Source organism: Brachyistius frenatus, unplaced genomic scaffold (assembly GCF_029030835.1).
Source record: "Brachyistius frenatus isolate BFR_SWC_R1_liver_20210118 unplaced genomic scaffold, ASM2903083v1 Contig_10, whole genome shotgun sequence".
Classification (NCBI taxonomy): Eukaryota; Metazoa; Chordata; class Actinopteri; family Embiotocidae; genus Brachyistius; species Brachyistius frenatus.
The window spans coordinates 5,250,585-5,271,114 of NW_027210609.1; the positions used below are offsets into that span (position 1 = coordinate 5,250,585).

A 20,530-nucleotide genomic window follows, 5' to 3' on the forward strand; every position below is an offset into this window, starting at 1 on the left:
GTGGCATTCTGTTATCAGTAAGGTGTAGTATGATGTAAGAAAGAAACAGATTTTTCACACAGGCATGGCTGTTTCAGAACTGATTTTTGCTTCTTCCTCTCGAAATGCTTTATTATTGTGTAGCTGCCATTAACCCTTTCATACATTGATTTAACTAAGAACACCTAACCATACAGAATAAAATGATGACAGCACACAAACACAATGTGATGAAGGTGGCTAGAAGAGAAACATTAATTAATTAGAATATGTCATACTGGAAGGAATTAATTATATCAAGAGTATGAAAGTAATTCTGTCTGACATGTTTATGTCATATCTACAAAATATAGTAGAGGAATGTGTTCTTTCCCAACAAGCTAGTTTAACAACAATAACACCCTTGGGGCCATTTATGAAAGTATGATCGCATTTAAGAGCATCTTGAGAAGAAAATAATTTTCTTTCAGTTAAACATTCAAGAAGTGGCATATTGTTTAATTCAAGGTATAGATTCACAACACCCTGGCCAATGTTTGATTTGTATCTTTTCATGATTATTTATTTTCTGCAGTTTGTTTTAATTTCAATATACTCTATTCAGAAACAATTTTTTTTTATGCCATCATGCATCTTTAGGTTGAGTTTTTTTCATGTCTTTGAAGTTTTCTTAGGATTAGACTGGAAGTGAGTTCTTGTGTCATTAACAATGACTGTAGAGAGGCAGTGAAGGAAAGTGTTTTTTGCTGTGGACTATAGACACCACACACACACACACACACACACACACACACACACACACACACACACACACACACACACACACACACACACACACACACACACACACACACACACACACACATTTTAATTTTATGCTTTTTAGGACTGTCAATGTAATGTATTCCGTGACCCTACAACCTTAATTCCCAGAAGAAATATTAGGCACCTAATCCCCAACTGCTCTCCAGGCATTGATGCTTCCCATTGCCCCGTGTGTGTGTGTGTGTGTGTGTGTGTGTGTGTGTGTGTGTGTGTGTGTGTGTGTGTGTGTGTGTGTGTGTGTGTGTGTGTGTGTGTGTGTGTGTGTGTGTGTGTGTGTGTGTGTGTTCACTGCTCACAGAGAGGTTAAATGCAGAGGTCAAATTCAAATTCCTGTATGTTGTTGTGTGCAAAAAAAAAAAAACTGAAAAAAAACCATACATGTAACATCCTGGCAAAACAATACAAAAAAACCTGACGTTGTATAACAAGTAATTTGATCTATTTTAGTTTTCATTGTTTACAAAGTTATGAGTGACGAAAGCAGAAAAATGAAAAAAAGAATTAGAAGATTCACAAAAGGCATCAAGCTTTCATAATCTACTATTGCAACCAGTGACGGTTTGTTAATATGAGGGTGCTGGGGGTTAGCTGAAGTCCGGCTTCAGTTTGTGTTGCTGCCATCAAATTCAAAATGAGCATTTATTTTTAAATGGGCTTTAAAGGTTTTAAGATGTGAAGATGTTTTACCACTGTATGATTATTCAGCCATATAGTTAATCAGGCAAAAATAATACAAATCTAAGCGGAGAGTTGTTATTGTAAATATAGTTTACAGAATTAAATCCCGTCTTGATTTCTACCATCCTGTCCTGATTTAGCCCACTTTCCCAATCTGCTGCACCTCACCAAATGACACGTGAGCACAATCTTTGCCTCTCAGCCTGTTCCTCACCCACCTTATGGTATTTATCTGACTGAATGCAGAAGGACAGATATCATATAGTGCCATGTGTGCAGAAAAAAGGCTGGGTGAAAAGCCAAATACTATGGCCTGGAGTAACAGAGGCCTGTCAGCTCCGCCATGCCATCTCACAGCTGGCTGAGTGGGTCACTGCGACAGATCACCTCAGTTTGGCCACAGCCCCGCCAACCTCCAACCCTGGAAGTCAGTTTGAAATAGCTAAATGTTAAGCCTGTCTGAAACACACACACTCACGTTACATGCACATTAGCACTAAGCTTACTCACCTCATGCTCATACACAAAGGATATGAAAACAAACACACTCAGGCACACATTAGACGTACAGAAGAAGTGAGTAAAAGAAGTAACAAACCAACAGAGACGAGGAAAAAACCCAGACGGACTCAGTCTTGCCAAACAGTATTTCATGAGTAGAAGACTGAGTGAGTCATCTGTTCTACTCACCAAATGCCTCCTCCTTTTGTCTCATAAATGTTAATGTTGAATCAGATAAACCAGCAGTCTAGACAGACTGGGATATTCAGTGTTTCCAGCGATATTTATTTAGATTAACCCTTGTCATGTCAGTGTTCATAATATAAGGGTGCACTCAGTGGAACTTTTGACATCTTCCAATTGTTATCGTCCATTTGGTGTTTTAGTGGTTTAGGCTTAATGATGGATGTCAGTCAATCTGAAATGTAGATTAGTGTTTGTTTTCTCTAACTACTGAAAAATTTTGTGCAGCTATACTGTGGCAATATAACAACAACAACACCGTAATGTGTCTTTGTGACGAGTAGGGCGCTGATGTGCAACTGGGAAGTGGGAAAGTTCAGACCTACGAGTGGGAAAATGCACCTGGACATCTGTCGAACTAGGAATAGAGAAATCTGAATAGTGGGTTTGACATCACTTGACATGGCAGTGTTTGAGGTGAAAGGAAGAAATGTACTTACTCCAAGTTGTTGTGTAATATGTAAATGTAATTTACAAATCTTTCAAAGCATTCACCTTTGCTAATGTGAACTTATCAGTTTAGTTGTCGGAAGAAAAATGTCTTGCCTACCAGAAACATTGTGGCTTTTAATCTGTTCCTAGCATTTTTCTTTTGACACTGTGGCCCCCATAAACCATTAAAACAGCCATGCTGGCATAGCAAAATTGAATCAAGTTTAGAGCAATGCATTGCGACATTTTAATTCCCCACTGGACACCATGTGGATGTTTTTCCCCACTCAAAATAATGGATGCATTTGAAAACACACCTGTGACGCTTACAGTGCATTCCAGGCTTCAGAGATGAACCTCTCACCGCACATTTTAAGTGGTGGTGTGTTTATTTATTTATTCATTACCTTCCCCGCTGCCATCGTGAAAGGGTTCATTTTTGCTGCAAATGAGAAAGCCGCCTCCCTCTCACAACCTTCACCTTTCCGACTCTTCTCGTGCAGATGGGCTGTACGTTTGGGAAAGTCTCCTCTTCTAGCTTTCCAGAGATGCAAGAGATTTAAGGGGGTCAAGAAAGGGGACTGCTAGATAGAAATCTAATTAGGTGATTGTGCTTGAGGGAGCTTCGCTATAGCTGCTCGATAAACTCCCACACACTCGCTCTCCTCCTCTCTCGTTTCTCTCTCCTACTTCACTCTCCCTCAGCACTCAGACGGCACTCACTCCGAGATGCTGCCTGAGAGTCCCCTGCTGAGGGCACCGTCACAGAAAGCAGATCATGTCTCTTTTCCTACATGTTCACCGCTATTCATTCACTCTTCAAAGAAAGGAGTGGATTCATCCCTTGGTTTATAATAAAGTCACTGCTTAGTGTCTTCTCTTTGCTCATTATTCTTTTAGACTGAAATAAACCTGACAAGGCTTCAAAGTGTGATGAGAAGAAAAGATCAGTCCTGATTTGGCATACAACACACTCATCTGTATTTTTTTTTTTATAGTTTGCCTAGAATGAATGGATGATGGTTTCCGCTTCATGTCACTGTATCATATATAAAACCATAAACACATTTTTCAGCTTGTTTAGCCTCTACACATCTTCCTGATCTCCTTTTAAACAAAACAGAAGAGTTTACGTTCATGTTATTTTTGGTTTTATGTTCAGTTTTGTTACTCAAACAACTGGCATAATTCATCTGGTTTATTGCATTTTAAAACCATGTACCTGTTTATATTCAAAATGACATAGTAAACACTACAGTCCTGCAGTATATTGGTAGAACGTTTACAGCCTGTTTCCTGCATATTACAATCATTTGCAAATACTGAGCATAAGCAAGTAGAATATTCCTGCTTATTAGAATAATGTTAAGAGTCCAAGCCGTACTGTAACCAATGATAGTGAACACACACCTGCCGAGGCTTTTGACACCCGTTATATGTATTTTTTTTGGAGCAATGGCAGACCTTGGTGGTGGGAAACAGGACAGCAGTGCAACCTCACATTATATTACACACGTCTTACAATTCTTATACAGCAATGTAATGTAAACCATGTGTCTTGGCATTACATCTGTAGTCTACAAAGTCAAGCCCTCACACTTTATATCTGAGATGTCAAGTAATGATATTTATTTGTTTCTTATGTAGGGATACAGGCAGTGATTCCGAGTTCATTTCCTTGTCTTTCTGTGTTTCTCGAGTGCAGAAGGAGGAAGCGTGTTGTTCACCCTGAAATCAGGCCGTAGCATTTTGTAATTACAAAGTAAGCCATATTATCCCAAACAGCCTCCGTGAGCCGTGGGTATGACTAAGCCTGTTCTGTGTCTGTGATGACACGTCAATGCTGAGGAGCTGTTTATTGTAACGGTACAATTGTGGCCTGGAAGTGTGCTCGGTAGTAGCTTAGTCACAGTATTGCATAGTCACCACTCGGCCTCATAATTCAGAGTCGTGTGCAGTGCTGTAAATGAGTCTGTTTCACAAGGAGGGCAACATGAGCTTAAAGATGACACAATAAAGCAGATGTCTGTATGTGTAAGAAAGGTGTGGAGTACAGTAAAGCCACAACATTATTGTTTGAATAATCAATTTGCTGATGGATGCTGAATGAATGACATTGTCCTGTAAATGACAAGAATGAAAGGGGGACGCTTTGGATGAGATGAATAGAAAGGACATGGAATCCGAGGAAAAGGAAGTTGCAGTGATGAACGGAGGAAGCACGCTGAGGAAGCCTGCAGAAAACATCAGCAGACTAAGGGTTCAGGCCAGTAAACACGGCTGTGTTTAACATTTTTTAAGTATCCTGCTCCTGAAAGAAGAGACTGCTACTGTAAGAGCTGAGTAATGGTTTGATATATTTCCCTTGATCTTATCTGATGCCGTGAGCTCTTGTGAAACCAGACAAAGAAGTTACAGCCTTTGAACAACCCACTTTAATCATTCTGAGAAATGCCTCACTTAATAGTAGTTCTGGGGTTGTTTGTCATGTGTGTCTCTACTGATTTTGAACAGCGGTTCTGAGCCGTTCACTTGTGTCTGTGTGTGTGTGTGTGTGTGTGTGTGTGTGTGTGTGTGTGTGTGTGTGTGTGTGTGTGTGTGTGTGTGTGTGTGTGTGTGTGTGTGTGTGTGGTGTGTGACTTTGACCTACTGTAAGATAAAACTTGTCTTCCATAACAGCAAAAATACCTCTTTATGGGATGCAGTTTATAAAAACAAACTGGCTTCCAAAGCCAAAATAAATGTAATAGTCTTGGGGTGGATTTAAGAGAAATTACCTGTCTCACCCGCTTTTTCCAACCATTCGCAACTCACTTAGTCATGTTTTATTAAATATATTTTTTGTGATGCATCTTCCCCTTTTGAGTTTGATATGATTCCTTCTCATTCAACTCGCTGATGAGTGTTGGCCATTTAAATTGATAATTGAAGAATGTAGAATTGTTCAGAGGGATGCTCCTTTGCAAAGACAGGAAGCCCTTTAAAATAGGCGAATGAAAATTACTGATCGCATTTGCTGTGTTAAAAAAGGCTGCGTTTACTGGTAAAGGCTGTCAGGAGAGGAATGAACTGTTGCTTAGCAAATAAGTAAGAAGTCAAATTGGCTTAAAATATAAAATATAGAAAACTGAGACTCCATATAGTCAGGCAGCACTCAGCTTTTTCTGTAAACCGTGATAAAAATTATTTATTTTTTTCCATCTGTGTTTAATGCTTACTGTTTTGTGTCAGACAACACAACAGCAGTAGATAGTGTACGTGTATGCAGCTGATGAAAGGGAAAGAAGGGACACAAGCATACATACATTCACGTTAAAGGTTTAGTTTTAAATGTGGTTTTAATCCTCTATGCTCTGTCTTTTGTGAAGTTTTAAAGATTTTCTTCACAGGTTAGAATAAAGCGTTGCCTGATTCACATTCACGTTTAGTTTTAAATTTAATGCTTTAAAGCTTATCCTTTACCAATCAAAACATTCATCATCCCTTTATGCGTACACGATTCTTACCATCCATGTGTTGTTGAGGATTTTTACATTTTAAGTACTTTTAAAACAAATTTGAATGAATCCTGCAGTGCTGTCTGCCTCTCTTACGGTTTATGGTTTTCAACAACACCGAGGAATAGATTTGTTTTGTTTTGTTTTCTAGTAGTGAGTATGCAGTAAGCAAAGGTGAAGAAAATCAAAGTAATAAGAATGTGGACTCACAGTGTATGTTGTGCATTGGCCGAGGAAACAGAGCTTACACGTGTGGTGTAAAAATATCATTTTTCATCTTGTGATTTGATGCTGGCTGCAGAGTAATAGGATGAGAGGAGGATGAATTGTCACCGAGACCCCCGTGTTGAGGTGAAAGGATCTCCAGGGGCTGTTTGATGTCTGTTCAGCTCATAGTGAATCCTATCTCACCTTATTGTGTCCACATAGGGTTCTCAAAATTGGATCACAGTTGATTTTTATCTTTGAATGTGGATTACTATTATTGCAGTCATACCTAGTCTCTGTGTATTTCTTTTTTGTTCCTCTGCACATTTCCATTCTGGCTTTACTCCTTCATAGAGCAATATGACAACCTCACAGAATGTCTCTGTCCCTTTATGTTCCACAAAAAAAAGCCTTTTAGTGAGGCTTTTTATAATAGTTTTGCATTTCTAACATTTATAAAAAAAAAATCATATTGCTGTGTCAACTTTCTGGAGTAAGACATTTTTATCTCCTTGCGACTATAGCCCCTTTGAACTACTCTTTCAGACGAAACTTTCTCAGTCTGTAGCAGTACACTCACTCCACCTCATCCCCTCATGAGGCATCTGAAATGCAAAGTGCTTTTTATATTCATTTTCTTGGTCCCATTGAATAGATCTAAATGGATAATCTAACCTCTATTTCTTCCCTTATTCTGCTTGTTTTTTTTGTTTTTTTTTGTCTTTAGTTAATTCACACCATTAGTGTGGTGGATAGAGATGAGCCACAATCTGGACATCGCTTCTACTTCACCTTGGCCCCTGAAGCCTCCAGCAATCGACACTTCACCTTGTGGGATGTCAAAGGTGAGAGGGCAGTGATCCTATACTTGGGTTATGGGTGAAGAGGCATATTTCAGTGGCTGTGCTGATGACATTTGCAGTATAATGAGTTTTTTTTTTTTTTTTTACCATGATGGCAAAAGCAGGAGTCTATAAGACCAGTTGTTAAATATGCTGTAGGGTGATCTCAACCTTTCCTCAAGTAATTGTCAGTTTGAGAGTCTGGCCAAATACTCAGGGGCGTTTTGCAAATGTAGACCTTAAAATAATATTGATTTTGTTTTAAAAAAAAAACAAACAAAAAAAAAAAAAAAAACTGCAGCTCCAAAAACTTTGTAAAAATAAAAAACTATTTCAGTTTCTCAGTTATCTCTTTCAGGTGCCAGATGGTTGACATCTTTAACACAGGACAAGTGTTAAGTTCATTGCCAGAATATTTTGAAAATCATAGAAGGCTTTTTCAAAGTGAAGAAAAATATTGTATTTTTCTTGGATTTAACATTTGCCTCATAATGAGGCAGATATTTTTGGAAGGGTATTATTTTTTGGATAAACACCACCTGCTCTTGTCCTCCTAGCAAAGTGATATTAATACAGAGTAATACATGCTGCCACACGTCTTATTCGCTGCACTTTCAAAATACATTTTTATTCCAGTTTGTTTCGAGAAATTTATTTGTATGTACAAACTGCAATGCCAGGCTCAGCATTTTCCTCTACAGTAATGAATGCAGTTTGAATGCATTATCTTTGAAATAGTACATGTGATTTTTCTTAGATTGTCAACATAATAAAGTCAGAAAAATTGAATTGAACACAACATTTATACGTACCTGCAAAATGTAAGGAAAAATTGAAATCACTCTTCTCCCTTGTGATGACTTTGTTCTGTCGAGAAGATGAGTTTTTTCATGCTTGTCTGTTTTTTTTGCAAGCGCGCTTGCAAATCCCTGGTTTAGAGACTTGTACCTAAGCGAATGTGACGTCTGGCAAAATCAAGATTGATCTGACACCAGGAAAATGTCAGGGGTGCAGCCGGAGCCAGGGAAATGTCACCATGTGAAGGCAGCTCGGGCTGCTGTTGTCCCGCTCATATGCATGTGAATGGAAAGGCAAAAAACACAAGCCTTGTGTAATGTACAAACACACACTGTATATAAAAGGGCCATATGTGGGTAATAGGGAGAATGATAAATAGTCAACATATACAGCATAGTCTTACATTTAAAATTATACCTTCCTCCCTATTTCCCTAACACACATCCACACACAAACAAAAATACATATTTGTTTAAATATTCATGTAGTCGTGCCCATAAACACTACTGCAGTCCCTGTATATATTTTGGTAAAAGGCAAACAAAACACCACCCAGTCTTTTTATCTTCCTACCTCTGTTATTTTTTATTTGGTTTTTTTCCACTCTGATGTCTCTTTTCACGGACACATTTGTCAACCTGTCACTTTCAATCTGTCACTTCTTCTTTTCCTCATCATGGCCTCACATTGCGTTCCGTCTCCAAGCCTTGACACACAATGATGAAAAGGCATTTTTTTTCCCATGTTGCTAAACTCTTTGACGCCGTTGCTGGCAGTCTGTAAAGCAAATCTTACCAAATAAAGTTTTGCTGCACCGTAACAAACTGCCATCACGTTACCTATAAAATGTTTGACACCGTGCTGAAAGAAATCTCACATAATGCAAAGTGAAAGAAAGTTAGGATTTAATATTTGGTGAATTACTTTTACTTCGAAATATTGTATTTATCTATTTTTTGATCGTGTGTTATATTTTCTTTGTGGTTTGGTCAGTCAGTCATAAACAATTCAAAAAAATGTGTCATTGCAGGACTCCAATAAAGTATTAGTATAAATAAAGTAATAGTTCTGAACAATACATACAATATAATACATATTGTTTTAGTGTCTATAAGGTTTGTTGGCAGTGTCATGCAACTACGCTTTTGTGTTGATCTGGATTTCTAGTAACTTTATTTGCTGCTTTAAGCTACAGTAAAAGTGACTGTTGGAGGCAGTTTTAATCTTACTTTATGTATGGCCATGTTTTCAAGTTTATTGGTTTTAATTCAAAACTCCATAATATACTACTCTCTGTGCTGTGTGTCTGGCGAGAATATTTTTCTAAAGCACACAGCTGTGGAAGAAAATGCTGTGTTAAAGTCAAAAGGACAAGCTCAGGGGTGTAACATTCCCGTACATAAACGGTAATATGAAAATGGTTGTACATGTGCCAGAGGAGCTCGAGGGCGACGTGGATAACAGTGATATATGTTCCGGGAGATGGATTACTTGCTATCCTCTATGCAAGTCTACCCACAAAGCCACTGTGACTCTATTTGTCAAAGCCTCATCCTGTATTCTGCATTACATTTATCTATGTCTCTGGCAGAGAGCTCATATATACACCGGTGGAGTTTAATTTCAAACAGTGGCTCTCCCACTTATTTTCTCCCCTGCTTTTTTTTTTTTGCTTAAAAAAAAAAAAAAAAAAAAACGCAATGAACCTTAATGGCATCAGAGCAGTTTGCTTTCCTGGTGAAATCATTTAACCCTAAGGTAAACTTGGCAATCCTGACACCCTTTGTCTGGAGTCCTTGAACTACTCATTGTGGAAAATTGATTATTCTAATAGGAATCGTTCTTTGTACACTTGTAGTCTGTTGAGCGCTTGACCATTTCTGGAAGAAGTTCCTGTACTTTCATTGTATTCAAAGGGTAAACATCTTCCTTTGTCAAGTGTTAAGACTTAATAATTATGATTTTTTTTTTTCCCCTCACGTTAGAAAGGTCAAAATGGTTTACATGATCAATTCTTGCAGTTTTTCTACTTCTTTGATCGATACAGTCTTGAGTTCAAAAGAGGAAAAACAAGAGGGGTGATAAAAGCTCTAACTGCAAATCTATGCAGTGTGATAAAAACCAGACATCAGTGAGCAGACAACCGAGGTATTGTTCTTCAAATGTCAAGACACTGACCTATTATTCTTTGCTTTATTTTGTCTAACCTCCCCACCACCCCATCCCCTCCTCCCCTCCTCCTCCTCCTACTAACTCCCACTGCCCACCCAGAAAACACAGCTGGCATCCGGACCCAGCGGTCGGGCTTTAACCGCCACGAGCAGAATGTGTACTTCCTGCCTATTCTCGTGGTTGACAGTGGGCCTCCCTCCCTGAGCTCCACAGGCACCCTGACCATTCACGTCTGTGGCTGCGACACAGGTGAGAGCTATTGTAGGAGCTGCACCATTACTAACATTATCATCACTGTCACCTTCTACATCAGCAGCAGCAGCACTAAAAAGGTCATCTACATTGCATTGTTTTGGTCAGAAAACAACTCTTATCAGCTCATATTTGTGAAAAACAAAATAACACATGGCCACAAATCTGCAGACAAATGGCCCTCTATAAAGATTTCCACCTGCTAAAAAATATAATATATGCAAGATAAAAATGACAGTTTTTATCCCTGATAAGACAGTGCTTAGTCCTCGTCCACTGAGCTGACACAATACCTGTGCTGAATCTGTACACTGAGTGCTCATTTTTCTTTTACAACACAGAAGGAGCCATCCAGTCCTGCAATGCTACCGCCTATGTAATGAGTGCGGCCCTCAGCCCTGGGGCACTGATAGCACTACTGGTCTGCATGCTCATCCTTATAGGTAAGCAGATGAAAGCACAAATGGATGTATGTATGTATGAATGGATGTGTGAGGGACAAATGGATGGGTGTGTGATGAATGGCAAGATGGATGGATAAGCGCAAATCATTAGTGTTGCTTTTCTGGGGTCGTTGCAAAGTTCAACTACTCCAGCAGAACCACCAGGAACTTTACATTCAGCAGTGGTCTGTACTACCAGTAAAAAGATACCGAAAAGACACAACTCCATGTCTTCTGCTCATAAAATGATACGACCAAGCATGTGTCTTTAAATCGATCGACCACTTTCAGAAGTTATCCATATTGCCTGAATGAATTTGCACATGCAGTGGCAGCAAAACAAAGATAAATAACAATAAATGACGCTTTTTACATCTTTCTGTCATGTTTCTGTTGTACATTTTGTTGCTGCTTTTATGAGGAGAGGGCTTTTGTTTAAATAGAAGCCCAGATGATGCCTGGTTTTATGAATGATACACTATCCAACCACTTTGATCAGTGGAACAGAGACGGTGATGGAGTGAATGGGAGGGAAGTGAGGGGGGCGGGGGGGGTTAGAGAGCGCAAACAGGCAAAAGAGCTGCCTCAGCACTTGTATCCCTCTGGAACAGCAGGCTTTAAATAGACAAGGCTTTCCAGACATTTGTGGATTTTTATACAGAGACACGCGCACACACACACACACACACGCACAATCGAACATACACATGCATGCACGTACTCACCCTGTCAGAGAGCAAAGATGTTTGGTATTGTCATATTTGAAAATTTTATGAGTTCACTTTTCTCCCTCCCCCCCACTGTACATCTTAGCATCCCACTCCTTAGTGACAGCGAGAAACGACAATGCTGTCACAGTGTTTTGTCTCCCCCGCTCGTGCCTCTGCACATTTCACAACGTGCCGGCAGTGAATGATGGATGATGTGACAGTACGCAGCTTTAACTGTGACTAACATTGCTATCTATTTCTTTTCAGAGCTTTTTCTAATGAGATCTGTTAAAGCTCTGTCTCCATTAACCAAAGCATATACTGCAGTGAAGTTCAAAAGCAGAGCATCATTTATTCATCATGGCTTTAAAAGCCTCAACAAAAATATTATGTACAAATCTGAGGCAACCTCTGCTGGGTATAAAAAAATAAAAAAATAAAAACTGTGTTTGCAGTATATCATGTTTTTGGTGTTCTGGGCTAGATGGCATCCCCTCAAAAGCCTGAAATGAAAAAAAATATATATTTGGCCCTTGAACTAGTAGGAAGCTAGAGCCTGTGTTGAGGAATAGAGCTTCAGTGTAAAAATATATTTTTCATGGCAGCCTTATGGAAAGAAAATATTAGGCAGTTTTTCAGGCTTCCTCTGATAATGAAAGGATGTCATGTTGATTCCAGTGGTGTCAGTGGCTCTAATCTGTACCAATTCCATGCCACTCTGATTGACTGATTGGTAGAAAATGGACTCAACATGCTTCATCAGAGCTCTGAGGGACACAGCACCAACCTCCTGCTAGTCATCATATTGGGATCAGGGGGATAAACAGAGTTTTCACAACTACCATGTGGTGTGAATAACAACACAGGAGCGAGGCATGGGACAGTAATCTTAGTATCTAGACTGCATAATACTTTACCACATACTGTATGCACACACAGAAATTGCTCACGCATTCTGCACGAATCTACATGTTTAGACAAATCACTTCACACCTCTTAACTGCAACTCAATCCATTCTCTCGATGTGCTGTTGCTGTCTTCACATTGTCTCATCTCTCTCTCTCTCACACACACACACACACACACACACACACACACACACACACACACACACACACACACACACACACACACACACACACACACACTACCACAACAAACAGGCCAGCTCTCTCTCTCTCTCTCTCTCTCTCTCTCTCTCTCTCTCTCTCACACACACACACACACGCACACATGCGCACACGCACACACACACACACACTCCACAGACACACATTGACTACCACAACAAACAGGCCAGCACGCTCTCTCTCTCTCTCTCTCCAGAGGCTGGACCACCACTATTACATCAATTGTTGGATGATGAGAAAAATGAAAACAAATTTCTGCCTAATTATTTTACAAACAAACAGTCCCTCCATCCGTTCATTTATGGGCCTGATGTGATGAATCCATTCCACTGCGTCGCAGCATCTGCATGCATCCATTCCAATTACCTCCCATCTGCTTGTGATGAACTCCCGTGTGGGGGCAACCAGCGTAGCCCAAGGGTAAATTAACTGTCTTGTCAGGAGCGCTTATCACAACATCTGTACACGTGGGGGACCAGCTTTGTCTGTACAGGAGTCAGCTCTACACAGGTACATATGTTCCCTGCAAAAGTATATTCTGTACAAGGTGTTGTGTTTCCTAAGGCATGCTCATCTCCTAGTTAGACAGTTTGTCAGTGGTTTACAATTCAAGCTTCAGTTTACCTAAAAGGAAGTGACACTCGTGTTATCAGTGAGGAAGGGGTTGACAGAAGTGAGATTATCTGATTGTCCTTTCGAGCGCCACATAATGTGATACATTCTTTAACAGTTTATTGAAGAAGCGGCTGATCCGAGCATGAGGGAGTTCACAACATCAAGTTTTTTACCTCCTAATACTCGTCTCATTAGTGGGAATTTCGAGTAATTGTCTTAGAGCTTGTTTAGTATGCATGGCAGTGTGCGCGCACCGCAGTTTACCACAAACCATGACTTTTTCTTTCAATCCCGTGGCAATTAATTTGCCCCATTCAGGAGGAGAAGAATAAACACAATAGTTACAAACACTGCTTCCCCAATGGAGCCCGGCAAAACAATGTTAGAGGAGAATAACTGTACTTTATCAGTCAAAAGATACTGCATGAAATCCCCATTCACAATGAGCAGGGCTTTTTAGTTAGGCGCAGCTCTTTAGGCAATGAACACATGGGGTGTTATCGCAAGTTATTTCTAGGCCATTTATACTAAATGAAGACAATTACCGGGAACACCAACAAGTCATCGGGGGGTATGGGGGCCACTTTACTTAGGAAACAAACTGAGTTGTGGAAGGAGGTGAATGAAAAAGTGAAATATGGTGTTTTATAGTCAAATCCTGCCTTCCAAGGTCACTTGGGCTTTTGCATACCAATTTATTCGCTTTAAAATCTTGTGAATTTCCAGTACACAGCACATTAGGGCCTGACATCGATCTAGTTTGACTATGAAACAACGTAGCCATATCTCATTTTCACAATGTATGGATGGGGGTTCTGGATGGGTTCAGAGCATCAAACAATCTGTGCCATCCGAGACAGCACAGGCCCCATTATAATTGATTGTCTTTTTTTTGTTGTTATCTCTGTGGGCTTGTAGGCATTTGTTTTAGGCAAGAGGCTAAAGATCTGTTCCTAAAGATACATGGTGCCTACTGGTTAATGATCTATCTAAATGCCCCTCCCTGGCATCCCTTTAGAGGAGTTTCTCATTGTGCCTGCTAAAAGGCAGAAGAAAGGAACTCTGCTTGTGGTTACATGGTAATGCAGTCCATAACTGGCCACAGGAAACAAAATCCAGCTGACAGTATTTTTCTGCATTTATGTTTTAGAAAGAACATGCCAAATTCAAATGATATTGTTAAGTGGGAAGGCATTAATAATCATCCACATTTTGAGTAATTATAAGCAAAAAAACAAAACTTGTGTCCCATTTTACCATATTTGCTGTGAATATATTTTTGCTTTAAGTTTGATCCATATTCTGAATTAAAACAATAGGCTGACTTGCAATCCATAAATGCAAGAGTTTCGCAGTAGTTGTTAACTTATCTGCCATTTGAAAATGTCAATCAGCTGCCAGCTATTATAGATTTACACACAAAAAAAAAACCTTACAGTATAAATATTCAAAATTATCACAAAATCATGGTGTGAGATGATGAGTAGAGAAGTAATCCATCCAGTTGGACGGAAGCTGGTTTGATAATTAAGTCAAGAGCCCCTAAATGCTGTTAAACTGCAGTTTACTTGTTAGTATAGAGTAGGTTTTTAATCATTTAATTAAATTTCAGTATTTTTTTGTATTGTAATTAGTTTTTCTCTTCTTTTTTATTTGATAAATGAATGTCTCCACAATTTTAATAACGGGAACATTATTATAAGATCCTTTTCTAATTTGATTAATATGTACGTTCTATGTGTTTACCGTATACTGCGCATCAATCCATGTGCACATTCCTCTGCTAATTAATTAGTTGATCAAAACGATTGCTAGATTGCTGTTTATTCTACTATTGAAAATTGAATTGTTAATTATCTCACACTCCCCAGTTTGCATATTTCATTACTAAGTGGATGTAATGTGTTTTTGTCATCACTGAAAATGACATTTGAAATAAATGTGATAAAAGTTTGAGGGAGAAGGGTGCAGCCCTCAGGAGGGAGGGTGGGTGTCTGAGACAAGTGAGACTTGTCTAATCACAAATGTGGGCAGTGATTAAAATAACTAAACTGAAATTAAAGTCTCATTGATTTATCTGTGCATACAGCTTTTGTTTTCCTCTCGCCTCATTAGTTTATAATGTGATTCATCTCAATTGTTTTCCTTTTTTAATCCGCCCTAAATTTTCTGTGTCAATTTTCTCTTTTTGGCAGCGGTTGTCTAGATTTTTTTTTTTAAGTCCAAAAAGCAGAAGGTCTTTCTTTCACTCGACTTACTATATAGATTGGCCACCATTAGGCCTTTTGAATCATATTTCTGGGCAAGGCAATCAGGACTGTGGAAAATCAATGCTCATGCATTTGAAATGTAAAACTTGATAATATATTATCTTCTCCTGTTGTGCCTTTGCCCTGAGAGGTGAAATGAAAGTTACAATGGGTTTCGAAAAGTACTTGCAAATCCATCATGCACGGGGCATGTTTGACGCACTCATTAACTATAATTATTTTCTTTACTACAGCCGTGTTCTGTAGGACTGAATGCCTTAAATCTGGTATGTTGCTTTTCTTAATAAAATGAAGAGGGATTCCCTTTTTACACTCAAGCTCTTTAAACTAAGCCTGACAATTCATAATCTCTGTCTACGGTGCAGCCAGAGTTTTAGAAGCACATATTTAAAAAAAAGATCTGGCTGTAATATGGCTATAATCTTACTATTGAGGTCAATCTGACAAATTAATATTTAACCTCTTTACTGTGTTGTGCCAAAACATGAGGGTGCAACACTTAAATATGCATATCTAGGTTTTATTTGTAAGCCTGCTCAGCTAACCTGTGCATATTTTACCATTAATGTGGAATTACAACTGTGGCCTCTTCTTCTCTGTCTCATTCTGTGTCCCTCTCCGTCAGTTCTTGTCTTGTTGATCCTGACCCTGAAGCGCCACAGGAAAGGCCAGAGGATGGCAGAGGACGAGGAGGACATGAGGGATAACGTCATCAAGTACAATGACGAGGGCGGAGGGGAGCAGGATACTCAGGCTTATGACATGAGCGCTCTGAGGAACCTCTATGACTTCCCAGAAGCCAAGAGCTGTGACTCTGGCCCGGACATCCGCTCGCTGCCACAGTGGATACAAGCAAACCGAGTGGGTGGCGGTGCGGAGGGAACTGCAGCAGCGGCGGCGGCAGACTTCTCCCTTTTTAAAGGCTACATCCGAAAGAAGGTGGAGCAGGCCGATGCTGACCTGTCGGTGCCGCCGTATGACTCTTTCCAGACATACGCCTTTGAGGGCACCAGCTCACCTGCGTTATCACTCAGCTCCATCCACACGCTGTCCACCACCTCGGAGCAAGATTTCTCCTACCTCAGCGACTGGGGGCCACGCTTTAGGCAACTGGCAGGCTACTACGCTCCAGGAAACCCAGAGGAGGAGGGGTCCTAGCACAGTTTCTCCTCTGCAGACTGACATTCAATCCCCCTCCTGTCCTCCCTCCCCTTCTTTGCTGCCTCCTCACCCTCTGGCACTCTTGAGATCATCAGAGATACACTGCGTACTTATTAAAGACAGAGTACCACTTCTTTGTCTCGCTTGGAAAACTCCCAGCCTCAGACTTTGAACTCCTTTGAGAAAACTTTGAGGGATTTTTTTTTTACACTTCTCTGTTTGTTTTTTTCTGAGTTTTCAGACTTCAATTTGAAGGTTCTTGGGATGATATGAGAAAAAAGAGAGTGAGAGATATCTAAAACTGCCATTTAGACATGTGAAGGGAGAATTTGTTTCTCCCCAAATGAAAGCCTTTATTTTAATCTATGAAACTTGATTCCAGAGTCTCAACAATAGGGGTAAACCATGCTAAGGCAAACTGTCTGAAAAACATGTATTTATTCAATGGAGGAAATATTTATGTATTTATTTGTTGTTATGTATTTATTTATTTATTTATACCAGGATCATTGTAACAATGGACTCTGCTGAAGTGCTATTGAAAAAGTGAGGGGAGAAGGAATTAAAGGCAACATGAAAGAAAGAAAGAAAGAAAGAAAGAAAGAAAGAAAGAAAGAAAGAAAGAAAGAAAGAAAGAAAGAAAGAAAGAAAGAAAGAAAGAAAGAAAGAAAGAAAGAAAGGAAGAAAGGAAGAAAGAAAGAAAGAAAGGAAGAAAGGAAGGAAGGAAGGAAGAAAGGAAGAAAGAAAGACTGCAGTGGCAGCCGACTTCCACACATACTGGTGCAGAGATGACATCTGGGTCATATAAAAATGACATTCTGAAAAATATTTGTATTTATTTTCTATGACTACTTTTGTAAAATAAGCAACTTACAGATATATGAAAGAGGGAACAAAGGGAATGAAATAACTGCAGATGTCAACAGCTGCCAGTTCAGTCTGAATGGCTGAGAATGACACACTTTTGCTGAATTTTGGTGATTCATAAAAAAAAAAATGTTTTTGAAGGTCACAAACTGAGGACAGCTGTGTGACAAAGGTTTCATTTTTTTTTATCCTTTCCCACAGCCACTTTTAAGGCAATAAGGCACAAACCACAACACTTATTTAAGACAAAACAAAATGACTGTTTCATGGAATTGACTGGTGGCCAGCTTTGTCCCACAGGGAGCCAATCTTCATTCCAGATTTGTGTGTGAATGTGTACAATATGTTCAGTTCATTTTATATCCTGATTTTGCTTTTGATATTTTTTATCTTATTTTGGGAAGGGGAGGGGGAACTCGTAATAACAAAATGGTTGTGTCTAATTAAAGAGGGACAGATTTTACTGGGTACCATGAATGGACTGGTCACATCCACCTGATACTCCCAACCTTTTCAGTGTTGACCTTAACTTGCAAATATATGGAATATTTGAAAGAAAAAAAAGATGAAGACAAATAAATATTTAATTTTTTTGGTAAAAAAAAAACTTACATCTCACTGTGTGCAATAAACTATAATTTCTCAGTGAAGTTCTCTTTAAATGAGATCACAGTGAAAGTAAATAGAGCATCTGTGTTACTAATTATTGTTTGCCACTTGTTTGCTGAAGATGTCTTCTGAATTATGAATAATTGTTGAGCCAGCTTTTGTTTACACCAGGGGTAGATTCAGGGAATAGTCCTAGATGGAAACAAACAGACCATATGACAGGCCACAGCTAAACAAAGACTCTCCTCTCAGCATGTCGCCCTCCTGGCTGCCTTCTGCCAAACTACTGTAATTGTCGTAGTCACCAGAGGATGCGGAGGCAATATGAAGTTGCTTTCATCTTTATGATCTGCTGCTAAAATGGCCAGTCAGACAGCGGCCGGGATTCACATTCAACTGCGTTCATAACTCGTTTTCAAAGAAATGTCAGCTTTTTTCGGTCAGTAGTAGGTCTACTGCAGCCCGCTGATAGTTTGCTGTGAACTGACATTGAACTGTATATCAAACATAAATTATCCATCAGTGCCAGATGAAAAAAAAAAGGCTTTATCCAGATTTTTGCTGTTATTGAACTCAAGTTGCAGAAACTTAAAAAAAAAAAAAAAAAAAAAACCTACTGCAACTGTTACCCTTTGTTTTGTCTATTTACAAGCACAGGAGTGATGCCACAATTAGCAGCACAACTTGATTTAATTGTGTTGCTGTAGGGATTTAAATTTTCATGAATTATTTGAACCACCATCTGAAAACTGTATAATTAACTAAGGATAGGTACGGGTCGTCTGAAAAAAAACCAAACTGCAGAGTAATTATGTTAGCCGAAAGAAGAAACTAAAATGAATTTTACTATTTGAATCCCATTTTACATTCCTGCCTTTATCAATATACAACATACTCTATTATCCTGTATCGACCTATACTGCATCAGTGTTTGTACTTATTTGTGTATCTTTGCCAAGGAGTGGTTTGGACATCCATTATTAATCATAGCTCTTAGCCTAACAGCATTTACTAACTGACAAGCAAATGTTATAGTCTGGATGGATATACACAGATGTAGGTCAGCGTGAGCTCCATGGTCACAGTCATAACAGGGAGGCTCTAATATAAACATATCCATTTGAAGAAAGTCTGTACAACACATTGTTGTTTGGATGGCCACAGGTCATGTGACTAATACTATAATTCCGAGGTTAAGCACATGTTCAGGGGGAAAAAGCTCCCCTGGTCACTTCATACCTTCCCTTTCTTAGCCTCTTATTCATCCTCTGTCACTGTCAGAGAAAATGTCACTCCTTAGTGATGACCTACAAATGTGAACATATGAGTGTGTTGCCATAAATCAGAACCTTTCCCTCCAACTCCAAGGGCAACATTAGGCCCATCATTAGTTATGCAGATAGACGTTTGGTGACTGACAGTTCTCTAGGGGGATAGCTTTGTGCACATTTAATATCCTCTTCTGTTCTCTGTACTTCACAGGGTAATGACAATTGATTAGACATTGGGGCGGTGGGGGGGTATGAATGTGAACTGCAGAAAATATCAATCATATATAGCCTAATAGCATCAGTTATTTAGTTTTCAGACACACTTAAAAAAAAAAAAAAAAAGTGCTCACCTTCAGCAGGGTAACAACAAATCCATTTAGCAAAAGTTCACTGCATAAACAAACCAGACTTACACTGCAAAGCAAATGCAGCTCTCTGACAAGCTGATGTAATAAAATGAGATGACCATTACAGTTAAATGCCCACTGACTTCTTATAAACCTGCTCTCAGGTCAATAACTGGGAAGAGTGTGTATTATTCTCAAAATGACACCGTTTTCATGCCCAGACAAGCATTTAATTCAAAGCTTAGATATGTTTTTTGTTTCCATTGTTTTTGTGACAGTACATTACCTGGGCCTGCAACATTTTTTTCAATTTCTATTAGAGAAAAATGAATAAAAAAAACATGTATTTGTATAGTTCTTTTAAAACTCTGAAATGAAACAGCCTTGCGCAATCAAACATGTATGACTAGAATAATACAAGATGAGGGAAACAAAAAAAAGGGAATAAAGGCAACCAATAAGAACAAGCAAGTTATTTTTTTAAATGCAGCACAGCAGGAGCCTTTACCAGCATGCTTTCGGTGAGGCAGGCTACATGTTGGGCAGGCCCATGGTTTTTCACAGGGATAAAACATAAAGATGGACCAATGAGCAATTACTAAAGCGTCTTCAGCGAACCTGCATTCCTTTGGATCGTGGAAGGACCCATAGCACCTGGAGGAAACCCAAGAAGTAAGGTG

The 20,530-nt window shown here is 39.3% G+C and overlaps 1 protein-coding gene across 1 annotated transcript in view; it reads left to right on the forward strand.

Annotated features, from left to right (window-relative positions):
- Positions 1-20,136, forward strand: part of LOC138616609 (cadherin-22) — a 148,267-nt gene extending 128,131 nt beyond the window's left edge. Inside the window, exons 11-14 of the mRNA XM_069691046.1 lie at positions 7,090-7,207; positions 10,274-10,423; positions 10,768-10,869; positions 16,221-20,136. Of these exons, the coding sequence (XP_069547147.1) occupies positions 7,090-7,207; positions 10,274-10,423; positions 10,768-10,869; positions 16,221-16,753 (903 nt within the window). The 3' untranslated portion in view covers positions 16,754-20,136. The remainder of the gene's footprint in view (positions 1-7,089; positions 7,208-10,273; positions 10,424-10,767; positions 10,870-16,220) is intronic.
- The last annotated feature ends 394 nt before the right edge of the window (positions 20,137-20,530 follow it).